The sequence below is a fragment of the Lithobates pipiens genome, unplaced genomic scaffold (assembly GCF_037356315.1).
Source record: "Lithobates pipiens isolate NorthernLeopardFrog02 unplaced genomic scaffold, aLitPip1_a1.2 Scaffold_18, whole genome shotgun sequence".
Classification (NCBI taxonomy): Eukaryota; Metazoa; Chordata; class Amphibia; order Anura; family Ranidae; genus Lithobates; species Lithobates pipiens.
Window position 1 is genome coordinate 151,159,363 of NW_027507758.1, and position 24,867 is coordinate 151,184,229.

The 24,867-nt window shown below is 40.8% G+C and overlaps 2 protein-coding genes across 2 annotated transcripts in view; both read left to right on the forward strand.

The window, feature by feature from the left end:
* The first annotated feature begins 62 nt into the window (after positions 1 to 62).
* GTF2H5 (general transcription factor IIH subunit 5) lies at positions 63 to 23,290 on the forward strand. Its single transcript, XM_077486272.1, has 3 exons — positions 63 to 161; positions 18,156 to 18,289; positions 22,888 to 23,290. Exons 2-3 carry the CDS (start codon positions 18,255 to 18,257, stop codon positions 23,066 to 23,068), a joined length of 216 nt encoding a protein of 71 aa, XP_077342398.1. The 5' UTR covers positions 63 to 161; positions 18,156 to 18,254; the 3' UTR covers positions 23,069 to 23,290.
* The window catches only part of SERAC1 (serine active site containing 1), a 171,410-nt gene continuing 146,644 nt past the window's right edge, over positions 102 to 24,867 (forward strand). Inside the window, exon 1 of the mRNA XM_077486271.1 lies at positions 102 to 161. The gene's annotated coding sequence lies outside the window, so the exon portion shown is untranslated. The remainder of the gene's footprint in view (positions 162 to 24,867) is intronic.

A 24,867-nucleotide genomic window follows, 5' to 3' on the forward strand; every position in this document is an offset into this window, starting at 1 on the left:
TATGTTACAGATAGGAACCTCTTTTCTACTGTCACTGTTTGGAGACGCCCACTCAGCTGCTGATTGGTTGCTGGGCGCAGAGCGGAAGTATTTTCACGCAAGTGACGTTGAAAGCGGAAGTTCTGATGTTCCCTGGAGTGAGTTCTGTGTCTGCTTATAAGGTATGTGCTGCGGGATGATGGGACTGCTGGGGGGGACAGCGGTGTAGGCAGCTTGCCAGACGAGGCAGTGTAGTGTGATCACTCGCTTAATGTTTGTATTTACTATTCCTGCTCTGTGAGCCGGTGTGGTGTGTAAAGTACAATAACGTGTAGGTTGCAGTGTTTGGGGAAGAAACAGTGTTTCTGTTTTTATAGCACATTGTATGTACACATACATATCATGTACATATACATATGATGTACACATATGTATCATGTATGCATATACATGCACGCTGGATCCCCTTTCTTTAGGATGTCAGCTATTCTTCAGTGTCATAATTTTGTTTCCATGTATCACCACAGCATTCTATGTGGCCTTAAGAAGAAAAATATTGAAGCTTCCCTTCCTGGCCTCCCTTTAACCACTTTCAGACCGCCGGACCATTTTGCTGGCTTAAGACCAGACCACTTTTTGCGATTCGGCACTGCGTCGCTTTAACTGACAATTGCGCGGTCGTGTGACGTGGCTCCCAAACAAAATTGACTTTTTTTTCCCCCCACAAATAGAGCTTTCTTTTGGTGGTATTTGATCACCTCTGCGGTTTTTATTTTTTGCGCTATAAACAAAATAGAGCGACAATTTTGGAAAAAAAAATGCATTCTTTTTTACTTTTTGTTATAATACATATCCCCAAAAATATATAAAAAAAAATAAATAAAATTTCCCTCAGTTTAGGCCGATGCGTATTCTTCTACATATTTTTGGTTAAAAAAAAAAATCACAATAAGCGATTATTGATTGGTTTGCGCAAAAGGTATAGCGTTTACAAAATAGGGGATAGTTTTATGGCATTTTTATTAATAATTTTTTTTATTATTATTATTATTTTTTTTACTAGTAATGGCGGGCGATCAGCGACTTATTTTTTTGTGACTGCAACATTGTGGCGGACACATCGGACATTTTTGACACATTTTTGGGACCATTGTCATTTATACAGCAATCACTGCTATACAAATGCAGTGATTCCTGTGTAAATGACACTGGCAGTGAAGGGGTTAACCAGGGGGTGGCAGTGTAGGGGTTAAGTGTTCCTAGGGGTGTGTTACTAACTTTGTTTTAGTGAACACTGATCTCTGCTCCAATCACATGGAGCAGAGATCAGCGTCACTTGTTGCTAGGCAGAACAGGGAGATGCTGTTTACAACGGCATCTCCTCGTTCAACCGCCTCGTGAGACGATCACGGGTATCCCCACGGCGACCGGACTTGCGGGGGTCCCAAACGGCGTGCGCAGTGACAGGGCGGCATTTAAAATTGGACGTACCTGTACGCCAATAGGCCTGCCCGTGTCATTCTGCCGACGTACATCGGCGTGCACCGGTCGGGAAGTGGTTAAGTTTAACCACTTGTTTTCTGGGCCAAGTTTGGCGTTTTCACATACATGTTAACCACATGCTGGCCAGGTTTTTTCTGGCACTTTTTGTTTATAAGTTTAACCACTTCCCATCTGGGCCAATTCTGGCACTCCGCCCCTACATGTAAAAATATTTTATTTATTTTTTTACAAAAAAAAAAAAAAAAAATTCTCAATCTCCAAGCATTATGTGTTGTGTGGTTTATTTGTTTGTTTTTTGGGGAAAAAATGTATAACATGAAAGGTGATGTTAAATGGATACCTAGCATGTCACACTTTAAAATTGCACGCACTTGTGAAATGGTGCCAAACTTTGGTACTTAAATCTCCATAGGCAAGGTTTTGAATTTTTTTTTTTTTTTTTATTATTTTTTTTTTTACATGTTACCCATTTAGTGTTACAGAGGAGGTCTTGGGCTAGAATTGTTACTCCCGCTCTAACGTTCGCAGCGATACCTTACATGTGTGGTTTGAACGCCGTTTACATATGTCTTACATATTTCTTATTTGTGCACTTTCCCGTGTGGGGTTTTTTTTTTTTGATCACTTTTATTCCTGTTACAAGGAATGTAAACATCCCTTGTAATAGAATGTGAACTAGTGTCACTGGCACAAAAAAAAAAAAAAATGTGTGTGTGTGTGTGTATATATGTGTAAAATATATATATAATTTATTTTCACACGCACTCTAGATCTGCTACAGTCAGATTGTTCTATAGCATGTATAGGAAGGAATGTGTTCAAATGGTGTGGCTGCCCTAATCCTGCTTGTATATTGTTACACACAAAAGTAGAAACACTGTATTAGTGGTAACAATATATAAGCACTTATATGGATTAGCGCAGCCACACCATTTGAACACATCCCTTGTAATAGGAATAGTGCGTGACAGGTCCTCTTTATGGAGAGATGTGGTGTCTATAAGCCTCCACATCTCTCCTCCAGGCAGGAAATACTGGCAATGTTTACTTTGCAACGTCACGCCCGGGCCTGCGAAGGTCATAGAGATTGCCTGGGACCATCTGTCCCTTGGAAATCTCTATGCTCAACTTCCAGCGCCTGTGGATCGCTTCTCTGACTCATCGATTGCACGGACAAGCCGGTCGAAGCACCAGAGGGCAGTGGGCGTCCCCGCCTGTAAAAACAATCAAGTGTCTAAACTGCTGCTATGATTGTTCTTACGGTGCAGGGAATTACCAGCCAATTGGATGATGATATCCCCACTCAAAGTCCAGGACTTCTAACATTCTTCTTCTTCTTCCCTTTTTTTTATTTTTTAATTTTTTTTTAATTTTCATAATATGAAAGATGATGTTACGCTGAGTAAATAGATGCCTAAAGCCGCGTACACACGGGCGGACTGTCTGGCCAACTAAGTCCGTCAGACAATCCGACGGACAGTCCGTCCTACTTTAGAATTAACGGACTTGACCACACACGGATGCAAAACAGTCCGCCGAAAGTTTGCGCGATGACGTGTACAGCACGTACGACGGGACTAGAAATAGGAAGTCCAATACACAGCAATGCAACCTTTCGCCGTGTAAATCCTTTCTGAGCATGCGCCATACTTAGTCCGTCCAACTAGCCTACTCACGAGCGGACTGTCCGCTGAAACCAAAGTCTGACGGACAATATTACGGAAATTCCGAAATACTTAGTCCGCCAGACTGCACGCTGAAAAAGTCCGCTGAAGCCCACACACGAGCGGACTGTCCGCTGAAATGTGTTTCGGCAGACTAAGTTGGCCAGACAGTCCGCCCGTGTGTACGCGGCTTCACGCGTCATGCTTTAAAATTTGCGCATGCTCATGGAATGGCAAAAAATGATGGTACTTAAAAATCTCCATAGGCGTCGCTTTAAACACTATTACAGGTTACTTCTTTAGAGTTGGAGAGGTCTAGCACTACAATTTATTACTCTCACTATAACGTTTGTGGCAGTATCTTACATGTGCTATGGGTGTGCAACTTGTGTATATGTTCTCTTCTACACGCAAACACAGAGGGATGGTGGCCCATTAAAAAAAATCTTGTTTTATTTTTGCACTGTCCCTTTTTTACACTTATTTATTATTATTCCCATTACAAGGATTGTAAACATCCCTTGTATTAGAAATAAGGATGACCGCAGAGGTGATCAAATACCACCAAAAGAAAGCTCTATTTGGGGGGGGGGGGGGGGGACGTCAATTTTGTTTGGGAGCCACATCGCACGGCCGTGCAAAAAAATGTGCATGTATTATTTATTTGAAAAGATAAATCTATCCTTTATGTGAATTTTAGTGCACACAATATCATGCCCATTTTTAGCTGTAAACCCAAATTCAATAAAGCTAGTCAAAGTTGGGAGCAAGAACTTGGGGGCAACAAAAGTGAGTACACCCCAAAGTGTCAATATTTTGTGTGGCCACCATAATTTTCCAGCACTGCCTTAACCCTCTTGGGCATGGAGTTCACCAGAGCTTCACAGGTTGCCACTGGAGTCCTCTTTCACACCTTCATGACAACATCACGGTGCTGGTGGACGTTTGAGACCTTGCGCTCCTCCACCTTCCGTTTTGAGGATGCCCCACAGATGTTCAATAGGGTTTAGGCCTGGAGATATGCTTGGCCAGTCCATCACCTTTACCCTCAGCTTCTTTAGCAAGGTAGTGGTCGTCTTGGAGGTGTGTTTTGGTGTCATTATCATGTTGAAATACTGTCCTGCAGCCCAGTCTCCTAAGGGAGGGGATCATCCTCTGCTTCAGTATCTCACAGTACATGTTGGCATTCATGGTTCCCTCAATAAACTAAAAAGAAAAATAAGTAATGCGTTAAACCTAAATCTACACTAGTACAACTAAAAATTGCCGCAGCTCAGTTTTATAAGATAACAAAAGAAAAAAGCTGCGCACATAAATACTGTAAATAATATTAAATATAAACACCTATAAGTAATTGATTGCAATAGTAGTGAAAAAAGTTGATCTACCCCTCTAATAAATCAAACGTACCATAATTTATAAAAGGGTGTTAATAATGAAATTCGAAAAATCCCAGTGAAGTGATAAAGTCCAATAAATGAAAAATAGTCCAGTGAAAAACTTAATACCTAAAGAATTCATGGAAAAAATTTGATTAATAGTAGCAATATAAACGAAATGTAAAAAATATATATAATGGTCATAATATGAATGTAATAATTTAAAAATAAAGTGTTCAATCTTCTGTGCAACCAAAACACACCAAGGATCGTGACCACCACCACACAAAATATGCGCTTACCAAAAGGCAAGCGATTTTCTTGCCCATAGTCAATCTCCACAGCACCTCCTCAGACCATGATCACAGTAGGCTCCCTTATTGCATAAAACAGGCCAGGACCGTCAACAGCAGCACGTGAAGCAGAAAGGCAGTACTTGGGATTCCAGGGAAATGGAAAGAAGACTCACCATAGCATAATTCCGTATAGCAAATTTGTGGAGCTTGACTATGGGCATGAAATCGCTTGCCTTTTGGTAAGCGTATATTTTGTGTGGTGGTGTTCATGATCCTTGGTGTGTTTTGGTTGCACAGAAGATTTAACACTTTTTATTTTTACATTATTATTACACTCATATTATCACCTTCCCTTTTTCTTTTTTATCACTAATATACATGTATATTTTTTACATTTCATTTTTATTGCTACTATTAATCTAATATTTTTTTATTTTTCCATGAATTCTTATGAAATGTAGGTATTTAAGTTTTCACTAGACTATTTTTCAATTATTGGACTTTTTTTTTTATCACTTCACTGGAATTTTTTGATTTTTAATATTAACACTTGTTATATATAATTCTTTTTATAAATTATGGTATGATTTATTAGAGGGGTAGATCAACTTTTTTCACTACTATTGCAATCAATCACTCGGGTGTTTATATTTTAATATTGTTTACAGTATTTATGTATGTGTGCGGCTTTTTTCTTTTTTTCTTCCCTCAATGAACTGTAGATCCCCAGTGATGGCAACACTCATGCAGCCCCAGACCACGACACTCTCACCACCATGCTTGTCCATAGGCAAGACACACTTGTCTTTGCACTCCTCACTTGGTTGACGCTACACACACTTGAAACCATCTGAACCAAATAATTTTATTGTGGTCTTATCAGACCACAAGACATGGTTCCTGTAATCCATGTCCTTAGTCTGCTTGTCTTCAGCAAACTGTTTGCAGGCTTTCTTTAGAAGAGGCTTCTTTCTGGGATGACAGCCATGCAGACCAATTTTGATGCAGTGTGCGGCGTATGGTCTTAGCACTGACAGGCTGAACCCCCACCCCTTCAACCTCTGCAGCAATGCTGGCAGCACTCCTACATCCATTTCCCAAAGACAGCCTCTGAATATGATGCTGAGCACATGCTCTCAACTTCTTTGGTCACCCATGGCGAGGCCTGTTCTTAGTGGAACCTGTCCTGTTAAACTGCTGTATGGTCTCGTGCTGCAGCTCAGTTCCAGGGTCTTGGCAAACTTCTTATAGCCTAGGCCATCTTTATGTAGTGCAACAATTCTTTTTTTCAGTTCTTTGCTATGAGGTGCCATGTTGAACTTTCAGTGACCAGTATGAGAGAGTGAGAGTGATAACACCAAATTTAGCACACCTGCTCCCCATTCACACCTGAGACCTTGTAACACTAACGAGTCACATGACACCGGTGAGGAAAAATGGCTAATTGGGCCCAATTTGGACATTTTCACTTTTGTTGCCAGTGGTTTAGACATTAATGGCTGTGTGAGTTATTTTGAGGGGGACAGCAAATTTACACCATTATACAAGCTGTACACTCTCTCTACTTTACATTGTAGCAAAGTAATTTCTTCAGTTTTGTTACATGAAAAGATATATAATAAAATATTTACAAAAATGTGAGGGGTGTACTCACTTTTGTGAGATGCTAGATATTTACATTTAAGAGGACAGTCAATGTGTCTGCACAAGAAAAACGCTTTAAAGTTTTCTCAATGGTATGGAACTGACTTCATAAGATCTCTCCCGCAATATCACACAAATGTTGGTGATGCAATGAGGAGGTAGGCTCTTTTACATATATGGTGGACTTTTCCAGCAGTTCAACCTTTTCTGGAAGGAAGTCCACCGCCTCGTTACTCTATTCACAACCTACTTATTAGACCAGGGCTCGACAAACCCCGGACGCCAGGTCGCATTTGCGACTAGAATTAGCGACCTGGGGCAGCACAGCTGGGGGTATCCTGTCTCTGTGCACCCCCCCCCCCCGGCGTGATCGCGTCGGGCCGCGCCGCCCGGTAATTGAGGCCGCGGCTTTGAGGCCTTCTGCGGTCCTATGTTTCCTTCTGGAATCTGGCGTCCTCTAGTGGTGGCTGTTGGTATGACAGCCAGCAATGCTAATGGAGCTTTCACTGCCCGCCCATCTCCTCCCCTTTACTTAGAACCCCTAAACATTATATATTTTTTATTCTAACAACCTAGAGAATAAAATGTTGGTCGTTGCTATTCTGTCTGTCACACCGTATTTGTGCAGTGGACTTACAAGCACACTTTTTTGGGGAAAAATAATTTATTTAATTTAAAAAAATAAGACAACAGTAAAGTTAGCCCAATTTTTTTTTTATATTGTGAAAAATAATGTTACGCCGAGTAAATTGATACCCAACATGTCACGCTTCAAAATTGTGTCCGCTCATGGAATGGCGATGTTTAAAAAATTGTACAGGTTGCATGTTTTGAGTTACAAAGGAGATCTAGGGCTAGATTTATTGCTCTCGCTCTACCGATCACGGCGATACCTCACATGTGTGGTTTGAACACCACTTTCCTATGCGGGCGCTACTCACGTATGCGATCGCTTCTGCGCGCAAGCTTGGCGGGACAGAGCGCATTTAAGAAAAACTTTATTTTTTCACTGTTCTTTTAAAAAAAAAATTGTTACTTTTATTCCTATTACAAGGAATGTAAAAATCCCTTGTAATAGAAAAAAGCACAACAGGTCCTCTTAAATATGAGATCTGGGGTCAGAGAGACCTCAGATCTCATATTTACACTAAAATGCAATTTAAAAAAAAAACAATTGTCATTTGAAAAAAATAAAATTAAATAAAATGTCCCTCTAAGATCTAATGAGCAATGACTTGGAGACAGGTGGGGGGGGCCACGCTATCTTCCCCTCACTCGTCTCCATGCCAGGCCAGGGACAGCTCCGGATTGCCGTTACGGACCTGGCTCCTAGATTCCAAGCAAATTTGTCAAGCCCTGTATTAGATTATACCCCAACCCAATTTCTCATGCATCACACGTCACTCCCACGAGCAACACATTACCGATCGTTGGGTACAGTATGTGTTGGCGTGCGACAACCCCTCTGACTATATCTGATTTTTTTTTTTTTTTTTTTTTTTTTTTTTTTTTCTGACATGTGAGCAAAACTGCTGAAATGGTGGGACTTTTACATCAAGCTAAGGAGATGCCCTCAAAATATAGGAAAACCTGGGCTTGTTGGCATCGTTTTGTACTATTGGATGAATATATTCAGTTGATGATGTGATCTTGTGTACTTTTATTTTTTTTATTTCTTATTTTCAATGCCACAATAACAGCAGATATACCCCATTTTATATAAGATATACCCTCTCTGAATCTGCGTATGTGAATATGATGGGTAGACGTGGTTCTAAATCCTTACAGTGCCTTATTTCCTTTCCATCCTACCATGATGGCTGAATACCAAAGCTTTTTAGGTTGTCAATTTGGCGTTTCTGATTTGTATTTAAAATTATACTTTTTTTTGGTTATTGTTTTTTTTTATTATACAATATACCGTACATGATCTGTATAAGGACAGATTCTATTGTGATGTAACACCCTTATGTACAGAGAATTGTTTTATCATATTATGTCTTGTTTTCATGTGTACTTTCAGCCGGGAAACTTCTTCTCAGATGTTTGATTCCATTATATAGTCCTTGTCTGTTTTATTATGTCTTCATTTCTGAATAAAGTTATTGGGGGGAAAATATACCCATTTTTTTTTTGGTAAAATATGAGATGTGTGCGTGGAGTAAATAGATACCAAAAATATCACAAATTTTAAAATATTGCACACCTGTGAAATTGTGACAAATTCGATACCTAAAATTGTGCCTAGGTGACACTTTAATAGCCTTTACAAATTGCCAGTTTAGAGTTAAGGGGGGGTGGGGATATATAGCATATACAATTTTAACACATTAATATTGTAATTGAATTTTATTAAACATTTCTTTTTCAATTTGCAACCACTGTCATTTTCTGTCATATGCAATATGGTTACCTGGGGGTGTTGTGTACAGAACGCCCCCCAGAAATGCAATTTCCTGCTTTGTGTGATTGGATCACTGTTTTTCTCTGAAGTCTACACTAAGATACAAAGCAGATTTTGGGTATCCCCTGTAACTAACAAAAACGTAATTTTTGGTGAGATATTCCCAAGTGTAAATTGCATGTTAAAGAATGCAGACCCTGCCACTTTCCTCATTAGAGCCCTCCAGATGCAGCAGCTGATGGATAATGATAAAATCACACCCATACAGATTCACTTGGATTCTGCTTGAAGAAACATGAGCTCTTGTGCTAGAATTATTGCTCTCACTTTGACTTTTATGGAGAAACCTCACATGTATGGTGTGATTGCTGTTTACATATGTTTTTGGGACTTGCATGCATGTTTGCATTTGCACGGGATGGGATGCTTTTAAATTATTATTATTAATAATAATAATAATATTATTATTTTTTTTTTTTTAATCAGGGGTCTATAAGACCTCGATCCCTCTTCTACCCTCCAAGGCAGCCGATCAAACACAAATTGGTTTCATTGGCTGCCTCCCTGGCCAGTATTGGGCAGGTAAACAACCAAAACCAGAAATTGATGAAATCCTCATTGCGTACAGCTTCATTGGTCACAATGGAGGAGGGGGAGGAACTTGTGCGTGTGCCCAGCAGACCTGACCGCTTTCAGTGATCCTGGGCTTCCTGGTGGGATGAATGGGAAAACCCAGGAACGGGGTGAGGGGATGGCACCTTCTGGGCAGTTGTATGGGCACTCTGATTACTTTTACCTGAAAGACCTGGCTGCAGTCATGATTCTGGTATAACCTATTCCTATCCAGAATGTTTTTATATAGGTACACTGGATGAGCAGTGGTTAAAGTAACCCTGACGATGCGTCCTTCCCTGACAACTAAACATAGCTGTTGGTCTGTTAGGTGTACTTACAGGTGCTGCAGGAATTTGGGAATCCTAAGGGCAGATATCTGTGCTGCTATGTTCTACAGAGGGTCAGTTCCTCCAACTTCCAGGCTGTCTGCAGCAGCTTTGCAGAGACTACACACTAGGGCATATCTGGAAATTTGGGCGAGCATATCTCTCTACTAGGGTCCACGGGATGTGTCAGAAGCCACCCTGCAATAAGGGCTCATGCCAATAGGAGTTGCTGCATAGGCCAGCTATAGATGGGGGCAGTGGCACTTTTATTTATTTTATTTTTTCATTTTTATTTTTTTGGATGCTTGTCATCTACACTTCTCTAGTATTGTGGAATGGGCGTGACCACACACACACAGACACACACACTATATTAAATATATGGCAGTCTCCATCCCTGATTTAGTAGCTAGAAAGGAAGAGTTTTTGGGACTTGAGAGAACGCCATGTCAGGAGAAAATAACATAGAAATGAAGTTACAGTACATGATTTATTACCATCTAGAATACATATCAGATATATTGTATCAGATAGGTAGTCACAAGACTTATACTAAATATGCTGCTCATAGCATGCAATACAGATATAAAATAGACATATAATAAATCGATTGAAAAACATATGTAATAGAAATAGAAACCAGTAACTGTTGGCATCTAGTGGCACTCGGTATGCTTTCCTGGCATTAGTCATTCATCTGGAGTGTTGTGAAGTAACCTACTGGGAAGGAAATGAATAGGGGTTAATGATAATGCCCTTAGAATAAGAGAGGACAGAGGGATCATATCCCAACAAGGTGGAGATAGATTGAGATACTTACTACACAGCCTCAAGGCCAGGTTCAGTATCTGCCAAGGAAGATGGGGGTAACAGGCATGATGTCTCCCCCAGGGTTGAGACGGGGGGGGGGGGGGGGGGGGACCCTCCACCCCGCTCGACTCAATGATGTTGGATGACGGAAGCGACATCAAACGTCACTTCTGCCCAATGACCTTAAAGGGGAAATTTTCTTTACATTTTTATTTTTTTGCATTTAAATGTAAATGGTCAGCCTAACATTATCTTTCACTATCTAAAAAAAAAAAAATTGGGCTGTTTTTTGAATTAAAAAAAAAAATCTGTTTTCCAAAAAAATGCATTTTTAAGTATTACAACGACCGCCATTTTATTCTCTAGGGTGTCTGAAAAAAATATAATTGGGGGTTCTAGTTAATCTTCTAGTAGGGCTGGGGGAAAAAAAATCTGTTTTAAATCTTGAATCAAGTTGAGAGGTCAAATCTATTTTTTTTTTTTTATTTTTATTTTTTTTCTTCTAGCAAAAAAAATTAATAAATTTTTAACTTGTAAACAGCAAGTTTGAAAAATAGGCCTGGTCCTTAAATGGTTCATTTCTTGACTACGTATTACACTTTTGAAGGCCCTGGAGCACCAGGACAATATAAACGCCCCAAAAAATGTTCCCATTTTGGAAAGCGGACACATCAACACATAATCTAGGAGCCATAATGAGTCTACTGACCATGTTTTGTTTTTTTTTGCCACAAGTTTTTGGAAAATGTGGAATGAAAATTAAAACGGGGGGTTCACAAAGTTGTCAATTTATAAGATGGCTTTAATACATAGCATGTACATGGCAAAAATTACACCCCAAAATACATTCTGCTATTCCCTGAGTATGACAAGACTGCATGTGAGACTTTTACACAGCCTGGCCACAGAGCGGGCTAACGTGCTGGGAGTAACAGGATGTTCATGGGTGAGGCACAATTGGGCATGTATCAAGCACATCAGATCCAGCCCACCCGCCCTGCTGCATCGGCTACCTCCTCTTCTCACATGCTGAACCGGACATGAGCTGGTTTGTTGACAATGATCACTCTGTAGTTGGACGGGTCATTGGCCCTTTACCCTAATCTTTGGTCACGGACACTTCCAGGTGCATGAGTTTGTGAGGACGTCCAAGTACGCCCTCCCAGAACTAACTGACTGTGCTGTAGCCGCCATGTGGCTATGGCCTGGTCAGCAAGTGGTTAACATTTTCAGGAAAAATGAAAGTGAGCTTTTAGTGTAAACAAACACAATATTGTACCCAAGTTTCGGTAAAATATAAAAGATGGCTTGCGTCGAATAAATAAATACCATGCATGTCAAGTCTTAAAACTGTGCATGCCTGTAGAATCACAAAAACGATGGTACCTAAAATTCTCCATAGGCGATGTTATAAAAGCCCCTAAATTATTACTCTGATGTTGGTGACAATACCTCACGTGTGGAGCAATTGATGTTACATACTTATGTGAAGGTGTTGGCAGGTGACCGGTTCTATTAATGAAAAAATTGGGGTCTTCTTTGAGAGCCCTGTAAAAGTGATCATTGTGGCTCCCGATCCACCCGATCTGCTGCCGCCCGATTTGTTTCTACACACCCCCGGTGCTCCCAGAACATGCATGTCTCATTATAAAGAACCTGTCACCTCGAAAATGGGGGGGGGGGGGGGGGTGGTTTACACTAAAGTGCCTAAATTTCCCCCCCCCCCCCCCAAACACGCTTTAAGTCCCCACCCGCACATATACGCACGTATGAATGTAAACGGCTACATCGGGGGAGCCTACGCGTGAAAACCTAAGTTGCATATCGTCGCACACGCCGGAGTAAAAGAATTAACTCTATGACAAGACCTCCTCTGCAACACTAAACTGGTGACCTTTAGGGAGCTTTTGAAGCTTTTCCTATAGAAAATATAGGGTACTAATATTTGTTGCCATTTGACTGGTGCACACAGACTTAGTTTGACATTTTGGGTATCTATTTACTCGCTGCAACCTCGTTATAGTTTACCAAAAACGTGGGTAGTTTATTACGTTTGTTTGCCCTAATATTCACTTTAGGGTGTTTTGTTTGTTTTTTTTTGTTTTGTTTTTTTACTAAAATTTGCGGTAATATTGTGTGACATAAAAAATTGGAACTACCACTATTTTATTCTTTAGGGTGTCTACATTCAGAAAATGTATGTTTGGGGTTTTTATGTAATCTTCTTCAGGTCTAAAATGATTGTGTGGGTTTTTTTTTTTTTTTTTTTAACGTGTGCACAAAATGCAAAAACTGCTCTGGCAGCGAAAAGGGTTAAACCACCTGTCATGACATTTTATAGATCTACTTTGGTAGACCAGTACACATCAGAGTCTGCAATTTCAGTACAGGAGAGGCGCCTGTACAACTGTGCAAGACTTGTGGTAAGGCCCTATTCATATCTGAGCTCAACATCTAAAATCCTATGGTTTTCCAGTTGTGGCTGTTCATATCTGAGCCTAGTGTTGCCTGTAGCTCAAAATTGTATGTGAACTACAAGCTTTAAGTGATTTTGGCCCCAAAAGGCTACAATTGGAGCTCCAAAAAAAAAAACAATAAAAAGCAACAGAAATGAGAAAAGTGCAGATTGCACATTTATTTTCCATAGCAACTAGGTTTTCTTTGGAAAAAAATTGATTTAAAAAAAAAACAAAAAACACAAGCCTCAGGCACCTGCAGAAAAGCCTGAACAAAATAAATTCTGCAAAACAACCAAAGATATTCAGCTCAAGTGCGAATGCTGCCTAAGGCTGGAGTTTAGCTTTAAAGTAGTGTGCATATAGCCAGTCCCAGATTAACTTGAATGGGAAATAATCGGAGAACAAATGTGTTCTGCTGTATTAACCACTTCGCGCCCAGGCCAATTCTGACATTTCTCTCCTACATGTAAAATTCATTTTTTTTTTTTTTTGCTAGAAAATTACATAGAACCCCCAAACATTTATATATAGTGTTTTGTTTGTTTTTTTTTTTTTTTTTAGCAAATACCCTAGAGAATACAATGGCGGTTGTTGAAACGTTTTATCTCGCACAGTATTTGCGCAGCAATTTTTCGAAACCCTTTTTTTCAGGAAAAAAAAGTTTCATGCTTTTAAAAAAAAAAAAAAACGGTAAAGTTAGCCTTTTTTTTTTTTTTTTTTTTTTGCATAATGTGAAAGATGAAGATACACTGAGTAAATAGATACCCAACATGTCACGCTTCAAAACTGCACGCGCTCATGGAATGGCGCCAAACTTTGGTATTTAAAAATCCCCATAGGTGACGCTTTACTTTTTTTTTTATTTTTTTACTGGTTACATGTTTTGATATACAGAGGAGGTCTAGGGCTAGAATTATTGCTCTCGCTCGAACGTTCGTGGCGATACCTCACACGTGTGGTTTGCACACCGTTTTTCATGTGTGGGTGGGACTTGCGTATGCGTTCGCTTCTGCGTATGAGCTCACGGGAACAGGGGCACTTTTACTTTTTTAATTTTTTTTTTTTTTTAGTTTGACACTTTAAAAAAAAAATATTTGATTTACTTTTATTCCTATTACAAGTAATGTAAACATCCCTTGTAATAGGAATATGGCATGACCTATTTACAGTGAGATATGGGGTCAATAAGACCCCTCTCTAGGCTGGGAAGCCTAAAATAAAAAAATAAAATAAAAAAAAAACACGATCGCGGCTTCCCAGCCAAGGCGGTGCCGTTATTTGAATGCAGAGGCCGGGCATGACGTCATAAAATCGCGCTTCCGAGCGATCATAGAGACTCCGGCAGCCATCTGGTCCTCCGGAAATCTCTATGATCCCCATCCGGGGGCCGGCAGATCCTGTGTCTGACTGACCAATGGAAGTGGTGAGTCGGTAGAAGCACTGGAGGGCGGTGGGGGGGGGGACGTCCCCTCCCGCCGCCAGTAAGAACGATCAAGCGGCGGAACAGCCACTATGATCATTCTTATGGTGCAGGGAATCGCTGGCTGAAAATGCCGATATCTATCTGAATGATGTCTGTAACCTCAGGCATCATTCAGATATACCCCTGGAAAGTCGAGGCTGTCCCTGGACATCCACCCGGCATTAAGTGGTTAATGATACCGACTTGTGGTTGAGGACACATGAATGTGTATATATTGGAGGTTATTTACGAAGGGCAAATACACTTTTCACTACAAGTGCAGTCGTTCTAATTCTAAGGGCTAGGTCTGAAATGAGTGGAAGCTCTGCTGATTTTATCATCCAGTCATGTGCAAGCTAAAATGCTGTTTATTTTCCTTGCATGTCCCCCTTGGATCTACAGCGACTTTACTTCCAAGTGCACTTGCAGTGCAAAGTGGATTTTCCTTTAGTAAATAACCCTCATTGGGTTTCCGACGTGACCTTAGAGCAGCCTTTCTCAACCTTCTCAACACAGAGGAACCCTTGAAATAGTTCTCTGGTCTCGGGGAACCTCTGCTAAAGATTAGAAATCTACAACGCCTGATATATTAGTGTGATGGTCAGTGGGAAGAAAGGTCCTTACACTTGTGGTCATTGGGAAGAATTACCTCCTTACAGATGGCTAAAGAGATCAATGGTGTGAGTGGGAACTTATCTGAGAGGCAGAAATTGCCCAATGCTGAAGGAACCCCTAGCAAGTTCTGGAGGAACCCTGGTTGAGAATTGCTGCCTTAGAGAGTCATTCCTGGAAATGTTCCCCCTGTTTTCTCTGCATGACTTGTATATTTACTCTGAACAGCCTGCAGGTGAAATGCTCTTCACAGACTTTCAGTAATCAATTTAAGGAGTCTGTTTTGCATTTAATATATCAGTATATTCCAGCCAAAGCTAAAATGAAGTGGTATTGAGCAGCTGTTCTCAGTTTTACTTGACATAAATGGAAACGTATTCATTGATAAACTAGTGAGGAATTTTTACTTGTGAAGGAATTTATTTTATCTATAATATGAGGTTTTCTCTGTTGCCATCTTTTGGCAGCAGAACCTTGTAGATTGACAGTGCATATAAAAGTGTAATTTTCCAAGTGACAGGTCATGTGAAGTGTATGGAAGGCGACTAGCGGGATTCAATAAAAAAATAAAAAAAATGTAAACGCTTAGTTGCTAACCCATACATACCCCTATATAACCTGGTCAGTTTTCAGTGCTCTGAAAATGACTTGGCCATGCAACACTATATCCAATTTTATTTTATTTTTTAACCTTCAGTCTTATTTCTTCATGGCATAGATTTAACAAGGTGTTTGAAACATTCCTCAGAGATTTTAGTCCATATTGACATGATCGCCTCACACAGTTGCTGCAGATTTGTGGGCTGCACGTCCATAATGCGAATCTCCTTTTCCACAACATCCCAAAGGTGCTTTTTATTTGATTGAGATCTGGTGACTGTGGAGGCCATTAGTGTACAGTGACCTCCATTGTCTTGTTTGAGAAACCGCGATTTGAACTTTGGAAGTAGCCACCAGAAGATGGGTACGCTGTAGTCCTAAAGGGATAAACATGGTCAGCAGCAATACTCCGGTAGGCCGTGGCGTTGAAACGATGCTTAATTGGTACTAAGAAAATATCCTCCACACCATTCCACCACCAGCCTGAACCGTTGATACAAGGCGGGATGGATCCATGCTTTCATGTTTATGCCAAATTTTTACCCTACCATATGAATGTCACAGCTGAAATCGAGACTCACCAGACCAGGCAACGTTTTTTCCAATCTTTTATTACCCAATTTTGGTGAGCCTGTCCAAATTGTAGCCCCAGTTTCCTGTTCCTAGCTGACAGGTGTGGCACCCAGTGTGTTGTGCGTTCAGAGATGGTATTCTGCATACCTTGGTTATAAGGAGTGTTAGTTGAGTTACTGTTGTCTTTCTATCATCTCAAACCAGTCTGCCCATTCTCCTCTGACATCAACAAGGCATTTTCATCCACACAGCTGCTGCTCACTGGATATTTTCTTTTCTTTTTTCAGACCATTCTCTGTAAACCCTAGAGATGGTTGTGCGTGAAGATCCCAGTAGAGCAGACATTTTTGAAATACTTGGACCAGCCAGTCTGGCACCAACAACCATGCCATGTTCACTTAAATCCTCTTTCTTCCCCATTCTGATGCTTGGCTTGAACTTCAGCAAGTCGCCTTCACCACGTTTAAATGCATTGAGTTGCTGCCATGCGATTGGTGTATTATGGGGTTAGGGACTCTACCTTGGGGTTTGGCCCTGTGCTGATTGGTAGAGAGGGGGCTCAGGTGGATGTAGGTTCTCTCAAACACCAAAAAGGCTGCAACAGCCTAGCAGTGAGTAGGGCTGGACTGGAGAGAGCCTTCAAAATCTACTGTCTGGTGTGATGAGGAAAAACTCCTTCTGTCAGCCAGGAGACTGAAACTTTTGCAGGCTTTGTTGTAATATGTCGTTTTTTTTTTTTTTTTCCCTTTTTTACTCAAAGCATAAAGCTCTAACTCCTTGATGTCCAGAAGGTCTTAACCTTTTCTTGACTAGGCAGTTTTTTTGCTATTTGGCAGTGTGCTAATTTAACTGGCAATTCCACGGTCACTCAACACTGTACCCAAACTAAATTTACTTAATTTTTTTGTCTTCACACAAATACAGCTTTCTTTTGGTGGTATTTTTATCACCACTGTTTGTGTGTGTGTGTGTGTGTGGTGTTTTTAAAATAAAAAGAAAAAATTAAACCAGTGTAAAATCAGTGTATATTATTTTAGTCTTTGTATCTACAAACCGAACACAAGTATGTCGTCATGCCAGCAGCTTGCAGTAAACGCACTGTGGGCGGGCGGCAAGTGGCTAGGTATGCAAACAACTTATGTTCTTCATGTGGACTTTAACTCTTGCCATTTGTTGCTAATTTCCCACTATAGATATGGGCTTAGGGCAGATTCACACCAGAACACAGTGTGGGAAAGGAGCGTTCCGTGTATGTTTCCTGCACCATGCTCAAACGCACTGCCCGTGTGATCTACTGTGGGTGCCAATATATTAACAGAACCCCATGGGTAGATCACAAATCTAGTGAATTTGGTGGAACACGTGCTGCATTCCTGTGCAATCCCAGTATGTACAGGCCCTTCTCCCTGTGTTTTTTTTTTTTTTTTTTTTTTTTTTTTTTTTTTAAGCAGCTTTGTAACTTGTATGGCTTTGTTTTTAAAGGAAGTGACTAAAATATTATTAATATAGTATTTTTTTAATAATTAGTAGTATCATTATTTGTATTATTACCAGTTCCACTGCTTGCACCTCAGCTATTGGGTCTGATGAAATCTTTCCATTTGAAACACTTAAGGGTGCTGGAAAGCTTTGGTCCTACCCGTGGTTCCAAATTTATATATATTTCAATGTAGATAAAAACTCCATCCCAGATAGATACCACTTCCATCCAAGAAACATGTCTGGATAGGTTTGTTCAGTTAGTAAGCAGGAGAGGTTGTTGCGAAATGACTGTAAATTCTTTAATTAAAGCAAGTGTTTTCTAAGATGAGGACTACTTTTCATTTTAGATCTGCATTTCATTAGTGATCATATCTTATTGAAAAAGACAGGACAATACTGAAAGGGAAGGCATATTCCGAGGAACTGTCTCTTCATTGGCTGTGAAAATGGTGAATGTAATGAAAGGAGTACTGGTGGAGTGGTAAGCATTTGTTCATTTCCTATTCAATCCCTGTAAACCTTTTGTTCTAAAATTATTATTTTTTTTTTAGCTCGACCCCAGGAAGTTGCATGCTACTTTTTATTAAAAAAATTGTGTCCTTTTTAAAATGATTTATCGTAGTATAAATATAGCAGAATATCTGCCTCGATTTCTGCGTACAACAATCATTTGTAAAGCAGGACCCAGATTCAGAATGGTAGTCAGTACTCTGAGCCAGGGTCTATTGTATAGCTAAGCATTGTTGTTCCAATACTGGGAATCCTCTGTCGTGACATGCTGCTGAACAGGGTTTCAAATCATTTGGCAAGTACAAGACCCCTAATATGGCTGGAGGGTTTCTCCCTTGACGAGCATCTTCTAAATGGCAGGGCCAAAAATGGAGGACTGAGCTTAACTTTGTGAGAAAGCAGGGCAGGTTGGCACCCTGTTTAATGCAATGTCTGGGACTTTGTTCCCTTAGAATCCAGCCACTGAATTTTAGCTGGTTTTCCTTCCTTCCACTCAGCTTCCAAACTCCACCAGAAGTCTGCCTGCTCAGTGGGGAATCTGACCTCTGATCCCGCTGAGCAGGCGGATGGCTGGTCTATGTCTTCTCTGCTTATGCAGACACAGCCCGCAGGTGTAAGTGAATGCCTGTCCTTCTTTTTACATCCAACTGCCATCTGCTAGATCCGCTAGGCAGAAGTGAAACCTCTATCTTTTTTAGTGTATTTAATTGGATTAGATATACACATGTCACTTTACACCCATCGCTTCATAGAGGGTAAAGAGGGTTATCCTCTATTAAACTGACAGATGGACCCAATTGGTCCGCTAGTATGAAAGGGGCCAAAAGCGAAACTCTGGCAATTTGGTTTCCCTTTTTGGAATAGGCCTACCATTTACCTTTTTTAAGTATCCTATGTTCAGATGGCTATTATTCACGCTCTCCTTCCTCTCCTAATGTCCATTCGCAAACATCCGTGTTTTTTTTTTAATATACGAGAGAGGAGGATGGTAAATTACAGAATCCTTTACTGTATGAGAGATTGAACTCTGTTACAGCATTGTAATATCTGCCGTCAGTAAAAGTAGAATTTGTACCGTAAACAGCAGCCATCTGAGCATAATTTGAGGTAAATTATGACATTCCCTGGACTTCCTCTTTATTTTCTCTTAGATGTTTCTTTCCCTATCCTAGCCATTATCCATTAATAATGGGTCATAAGAAAGTGGTTTTAAAGGCTCAAGGTTTTTTTTTACCTTTACCTAATGGAAGGGAAGTGGAGTGGGATTCCTCCTATTGCCCCCAAAGCACCTATCAGATTATTCACTCCTCTCCCTCTCTTTCCCTCTCATCATTTGAAGCTCACTGTATACGGCTATTCTCTCCAACTTCCCTAAGAATTGCTGTGATCTACCGCCCTCTGGACCATTAACGTCTTTCCTTGATGAGTTTTCTGCCTGACTACCCTACTTTCTCTCTTCTGAAATTCCCATAATCCTTCTGGTGATTTCAACATCCCTGCTAATACAAACACTGCTACTTCTAAACGTCTTAGTCCAACCTCCTTCATTTGACCTGAAACAATGGGTACAGGCTTCTACTCACTCTGATGGCAACACCCTGACCTTGTATTCTCCTACCTATGCACTCCATGAAACTTCTCAAACAATCCTTTTTCCTCTCTCCAACCACCACCTTATTAGTCTCTCCCTTTCTCCCTCTCCCCCTCCCTCCAGTCGCCTAACCATCACCTGTAGAAACTTTCGCAACTTCAACTCTTCTCTCCTCTATTCTGCTACTGACCACATCTATGACAAAATCTCTCCCCTGTCCTGCCACTTCCATCTACAATAAATCCCTGTTCTCCACCCTGGACAAGCTCGCTCCCCTCACTACACGCAGAATTAGGCCTTGACCCCCTACAACCCTGGCAAACAGATGACACTAAAATTCTCAAACGTAGTTGTGCTCTTGAGCATCTGTGGCACAAGACTAAGTCTCTCAAAGACTTCAACCAATACAAATCTGCCCTCCAGAAATACTATGCTTTCCTCCGCACTGCCAAGCAGACCTATTTTACAACTCTTATTAATACCTTCTCATCCAGTCCCGTAAACTTTTCTCCACCTTCAACTCTCTACTTCGTCCTCCACCCACTGACTCGCTCACTGCCCAGGAGATTGCTAATCACTTCAAAAACAAGATTGATTCAATCCGTGATGAAATCTCCACTCTACAGGTATCTCCCCCAGTTAGGACCCCATATCAACAGGTACAACTGACACTCCCCTTATTCAAATCTGCTACTACAAACGAAGTTGCTAAACTCCTTTCTAATGCCCACCTAACCACCTGCCCCCTGGACCCTATTACTTGTTAAATACTAAGGTCACCCTCTTACTCTATCCTACACTCTCTAACCCACATCTTCAATCTCTCCCTCACCTCTGGCATTTTCCCCAATGCTCTAAAACATGCACTGGTCACTTCCATACTTAAAAAGCCATCCTTTGAACCCTACCAATCTTAACAACCTAAGCCCTATCTCCTTGCTCCCCTCTTCCTCTAAAATCCTTGAATGCCTTGTTTACAACCAACTGAGTGACCACCTTATTAAGAATAACCTTCTTGATCCCCTTCAATCTGGATTTCACCCTCAACACTCCATAGAAACTGATTTTAAAGCACACAAATGGCCTACTAATTGCAAAAGACAACAAACACTATTCTGTACTCCTACTTCTGGACCTTTCAGCTGCCTTTGACATGGTTGACCACCCCCCCCCCCCCCTCCTCAAAATCTGTATTCCCTTGATCTCCATGACTGTGCTCTTCAGTGGCTCTCATCCTACCTATCCCAAGGCACCTGCATTGTCAATTACAATTATACTTCCTCCACTCCTTCCCTTCTCTGTCAGGGTCCCCAAGGTTCAGTTCTTGGCCCTCTTTTATTTTCAATCTACAACTCTTCCCTGGGTCAGCCTCTCATGGCTTTCAATATAATTTCTATACTGACGACACACAAATCTATCTCTCCACCCCTCAACTCACTCCATCAGTCTCCTCACCAACCTACAAACAGACATATCTGTATGGATGTCACACCACTTCCCCAAACTCAACTTTGTCCAAAACCAAGCTCATAATATTTCCTCCCTCCACGTGCCTCTTCTCACTTATCTGTCAAGAGCAATGGCACAATCATCCATCCACCCACCCCCACATGTCAGCGTGCTAGGTGTTATCATGGACTAGGAACTCTCCCCTCTGCTCCACAGACAATCACTTTTCAAAGCTTGCCGCCTCTACCTCCGCAACATCACTAAACTACGTCCCTTTCTAACCTGTAACGCCATAAAGCTCCTGATTATCTCTCGCCTTGGCTACTGAAACTCCCTCCTCATTGGCTTACCTATAAATTGACTATCCCCCCCTTTAGTCCATCATGAATGCTGCTGCCAGACTCATCCACCTTACAAACTGCACAGTGTCTGCTGCCACTTGCCAAACAAATTAAATTCGAAATGCTAACAATAACTTACAAAGCCATCCACAACTCTGCCCCCAGCTATATCACTAGCCTAGTCTCAAAATACCAACCTAATCGCCCTCTTCGTTCCTCCCAAGACCTCTAGCTCCCTCATCACCTCCTCCACTATCTGCCTCCAGGACTTGTCTCTAGCCTCGCCCATCCTCTGGAATTCGCTACCCCAATCTATCAGACTGTCTCCAAGGAGTATGAACTCATGTACAAACGAGCAATGACATAAGCAATGGGTGGGGAGGATGTGACGCGTTTCACACGACTAGCGGGCTTCATCAAAAAAACAAGTTTTTGACGATGGCCGTGTGAAACGTGTCACCCCCCCGCCATTGTCATTGCTCTTTTGTACATGCTTTTATACTCCTTTAAATAAATCTTCTATTTTGCATTGTATTGGGAGTGTGGCCATTCTGTTTTTGTTCATATATGTTCTCTGCAGCATTGACAGGGCGTGCACCCCACCTGATGCTTGTTTACCTGCGGCCTAGCAGATTTCACTTGGAGCAGTATTTGCTGTCTTTTTTAACTCTGCTTAAATAAATGTAAATACAATTACATATTCGTTTTTGGGAGAGTGACATGAAAAATACTTGATGCTCCATTTTGCTTTTTTTTTTTTTTTTTTTTTTTTTTTTTTTTTCTTTTTTTTTTTTTTACTCTCAAGATTTGGGTGAAGAAGCTTTTGTTACATTCTTATCCTGCCCGATATGAAGTCCTGTTACTGGTGCTTTTGGTTTAGTATCTGTAAGAGTGCATAGAACAGGAACAAACTCCAAAGCATTTGCAGTTAAGTGTTGTTGTAATCTGTCCATGCTTATAATAAACACATTGGCTTATTGGCATGTTGCATTTTATATGGGCTATCTTGTAACATGTGGTTTGATGAAACAAACCATATCAAAGGTGCTGCAAGCAGGATTTCTTTTTCACTACAACATGCCTAAAATGCACTGGTGTGAACAGGCCTTTGTACTTTTCATGACTTTAGCATAATAGTACTTTCTGGCTACCTGTTGTAACAAATTCCCATTATGTTTCCTCCTGCAGTGATCCTGCAATGAAACAGTTCCTCTTATACTTGGACGAAACTAACGCTTTAGGAGTCAAATTTATTATCCAGGACCTGGATGACACACATGTGTTTATTTTACCTGAAATGGTCACTGTCCTTCAAGAGAAGGTTGGAGAATTGATGGACCAGAACTCCTTCCCTATTACACAAAAGTAAAATTAATGGATTTTTTTTTATAATTGCTGACACTGTAATATGTATGCAAGAACATGAGTGAATTTAATAATTTGTGTGTATAATAAAATCTTTGTTTTTGCTGCCATCTGTTCTATGTATGTACAGAGTGAAATTGTTTCTTTACGGTATTTCCAGAGGTTTAAATGTATTTTTCTTATCCTATTAAACAGATGTAAGCTACCAATAAAGTGTTAAAACCCATATGTGATGCTTTCATTTTATTTTTGGACAACTTTTGCTCCTCTTTCAGTGTAACATGGTATAAAGTTAAGGTGTGACATGTTCTTTGGATGGAAGTGAAATATTGGGATACATAGTGGATATTGGTTTTTGACAAGTAAAACACTTTGGGGACCTTTTGCCCCTGCAGATTTTAGTAGCGTGCTATAGGTACCAATGTGGTGATCACCCAGCCTGGCTACACTGCTGGATTGCACTTTTACAGTCATTTCATCCTTCCCTTCCAAATATGAATTTTTTATTTGGTGCATAAATTGTGCATGGCTGATGTAAACACTTTTTAATATCTATAGTTACTTGGTTTCTAGTGACTTTGGTTGGAAGAAAATAAACATATGTTCTTTGCAGTCAAAACTTTATCTAAGGTTTTCTTCCTCCCATAATTGTTGTAGAATATAGTGTGATTGTATTTTTAGACTTTTTTGTGTGACAATATGTAATGCTTTAACACCGATTTTAAAGTGGTTGTGAAGTCCAGAAGGGGGTTTATTTATTTTATCTGAATCCATTCTATGCATTCAGATTAAAAAACAAAACAAAAAAAAAACCTTCTTCTGTGTGCAGCAGCTGCCCTCAGCCCCCCTAATACTTACCCCGAGCTCCATCTCTCTCCAGCGCCGTAGAGTACCTCAGCCGCCCGGGACTCTCCTCCTGAGACACAGCAGTGTTGCCATTTGGTTCCTGCTGTTAATCAAAGGCAGCCATCGTGGAGAAAGGGGATGGGGCCGAACAAGGGCTCCTTGTCTGAATGCATACAGAGAGCTGTGACTCGTGTGCCCCCACAGCAATCTGGAGGGGGTCAGGAGAGCTGAAGAGGTACCCGATAAGAGGAGGATTGGGGCTGCTCTGTACAAATCCACAAGCTAACTGCCATAACCCCGGTGTTTTTGGTAACGACATGTTTATTTTTAGGATAAAAGTGGTCTCTGCGGCAGATTCGCCGCAAGATACCTTTTACCAGCGACGGGAGAGGTGCCCTCCTCCCTCCCGCCACACTCTGGTCATCTCCGCCGCTTGCCGGTAGCGGTGGAGACTATCGCGTCCTCTCCCGTGGATGCCTGGCCACCGACTGAGGGGAAGATGGCCCCTGCTCGGCTTCATGGGAGGGCGGAAGCTACGTCAAACTCATAGCTCTTAAAGGTTATTATTATTATTATTATTTTTTATTATTATTATACATGATTTACGCAGCGCTTAACAATGTATAAAGTACAGGAGGGCCCTGCTCGTAGAACTTACATTCTAAAGGGAGGGGTGGTAGTATAAAAGTTAATAGCTGCAGAGAATGATTTGATGGGGGTGGCTATATATATATAATATAGGATATAATTTTTTTTTTTATATATATTGCATTTTAGTGTAACTATGAAATCTAAAGGTCTTTTTGACCCCAGATTTCATATTTAAGAGGTCCCGTCATGCTTTTTTTTTTCTTTTACAAGGGATGTTTACATGGGGGAAAAAAGAGGGGTTGCAACCCCTTGAATCGTGATGCTGCGATTTAAAACCCCTAATACATATACCATATTTGCCGGCGT

Excerpts from the sequence above, each read along its gene's own strand:
- GTF2H5 (XM_077486272.1), top strand. The coding sequence starts at position 18,255 with ATGGTGAATGTAATGAAAGGAGTACTGGTGGAGTG. Across the intron at positions 18,290-22,887 it reads AAAGGAGTACTGGTGGAGTG|TGATCCTGCAATGAAACAGT; the intron begins GTAAGCATTTGT and ends TTCCTCCTGCAG.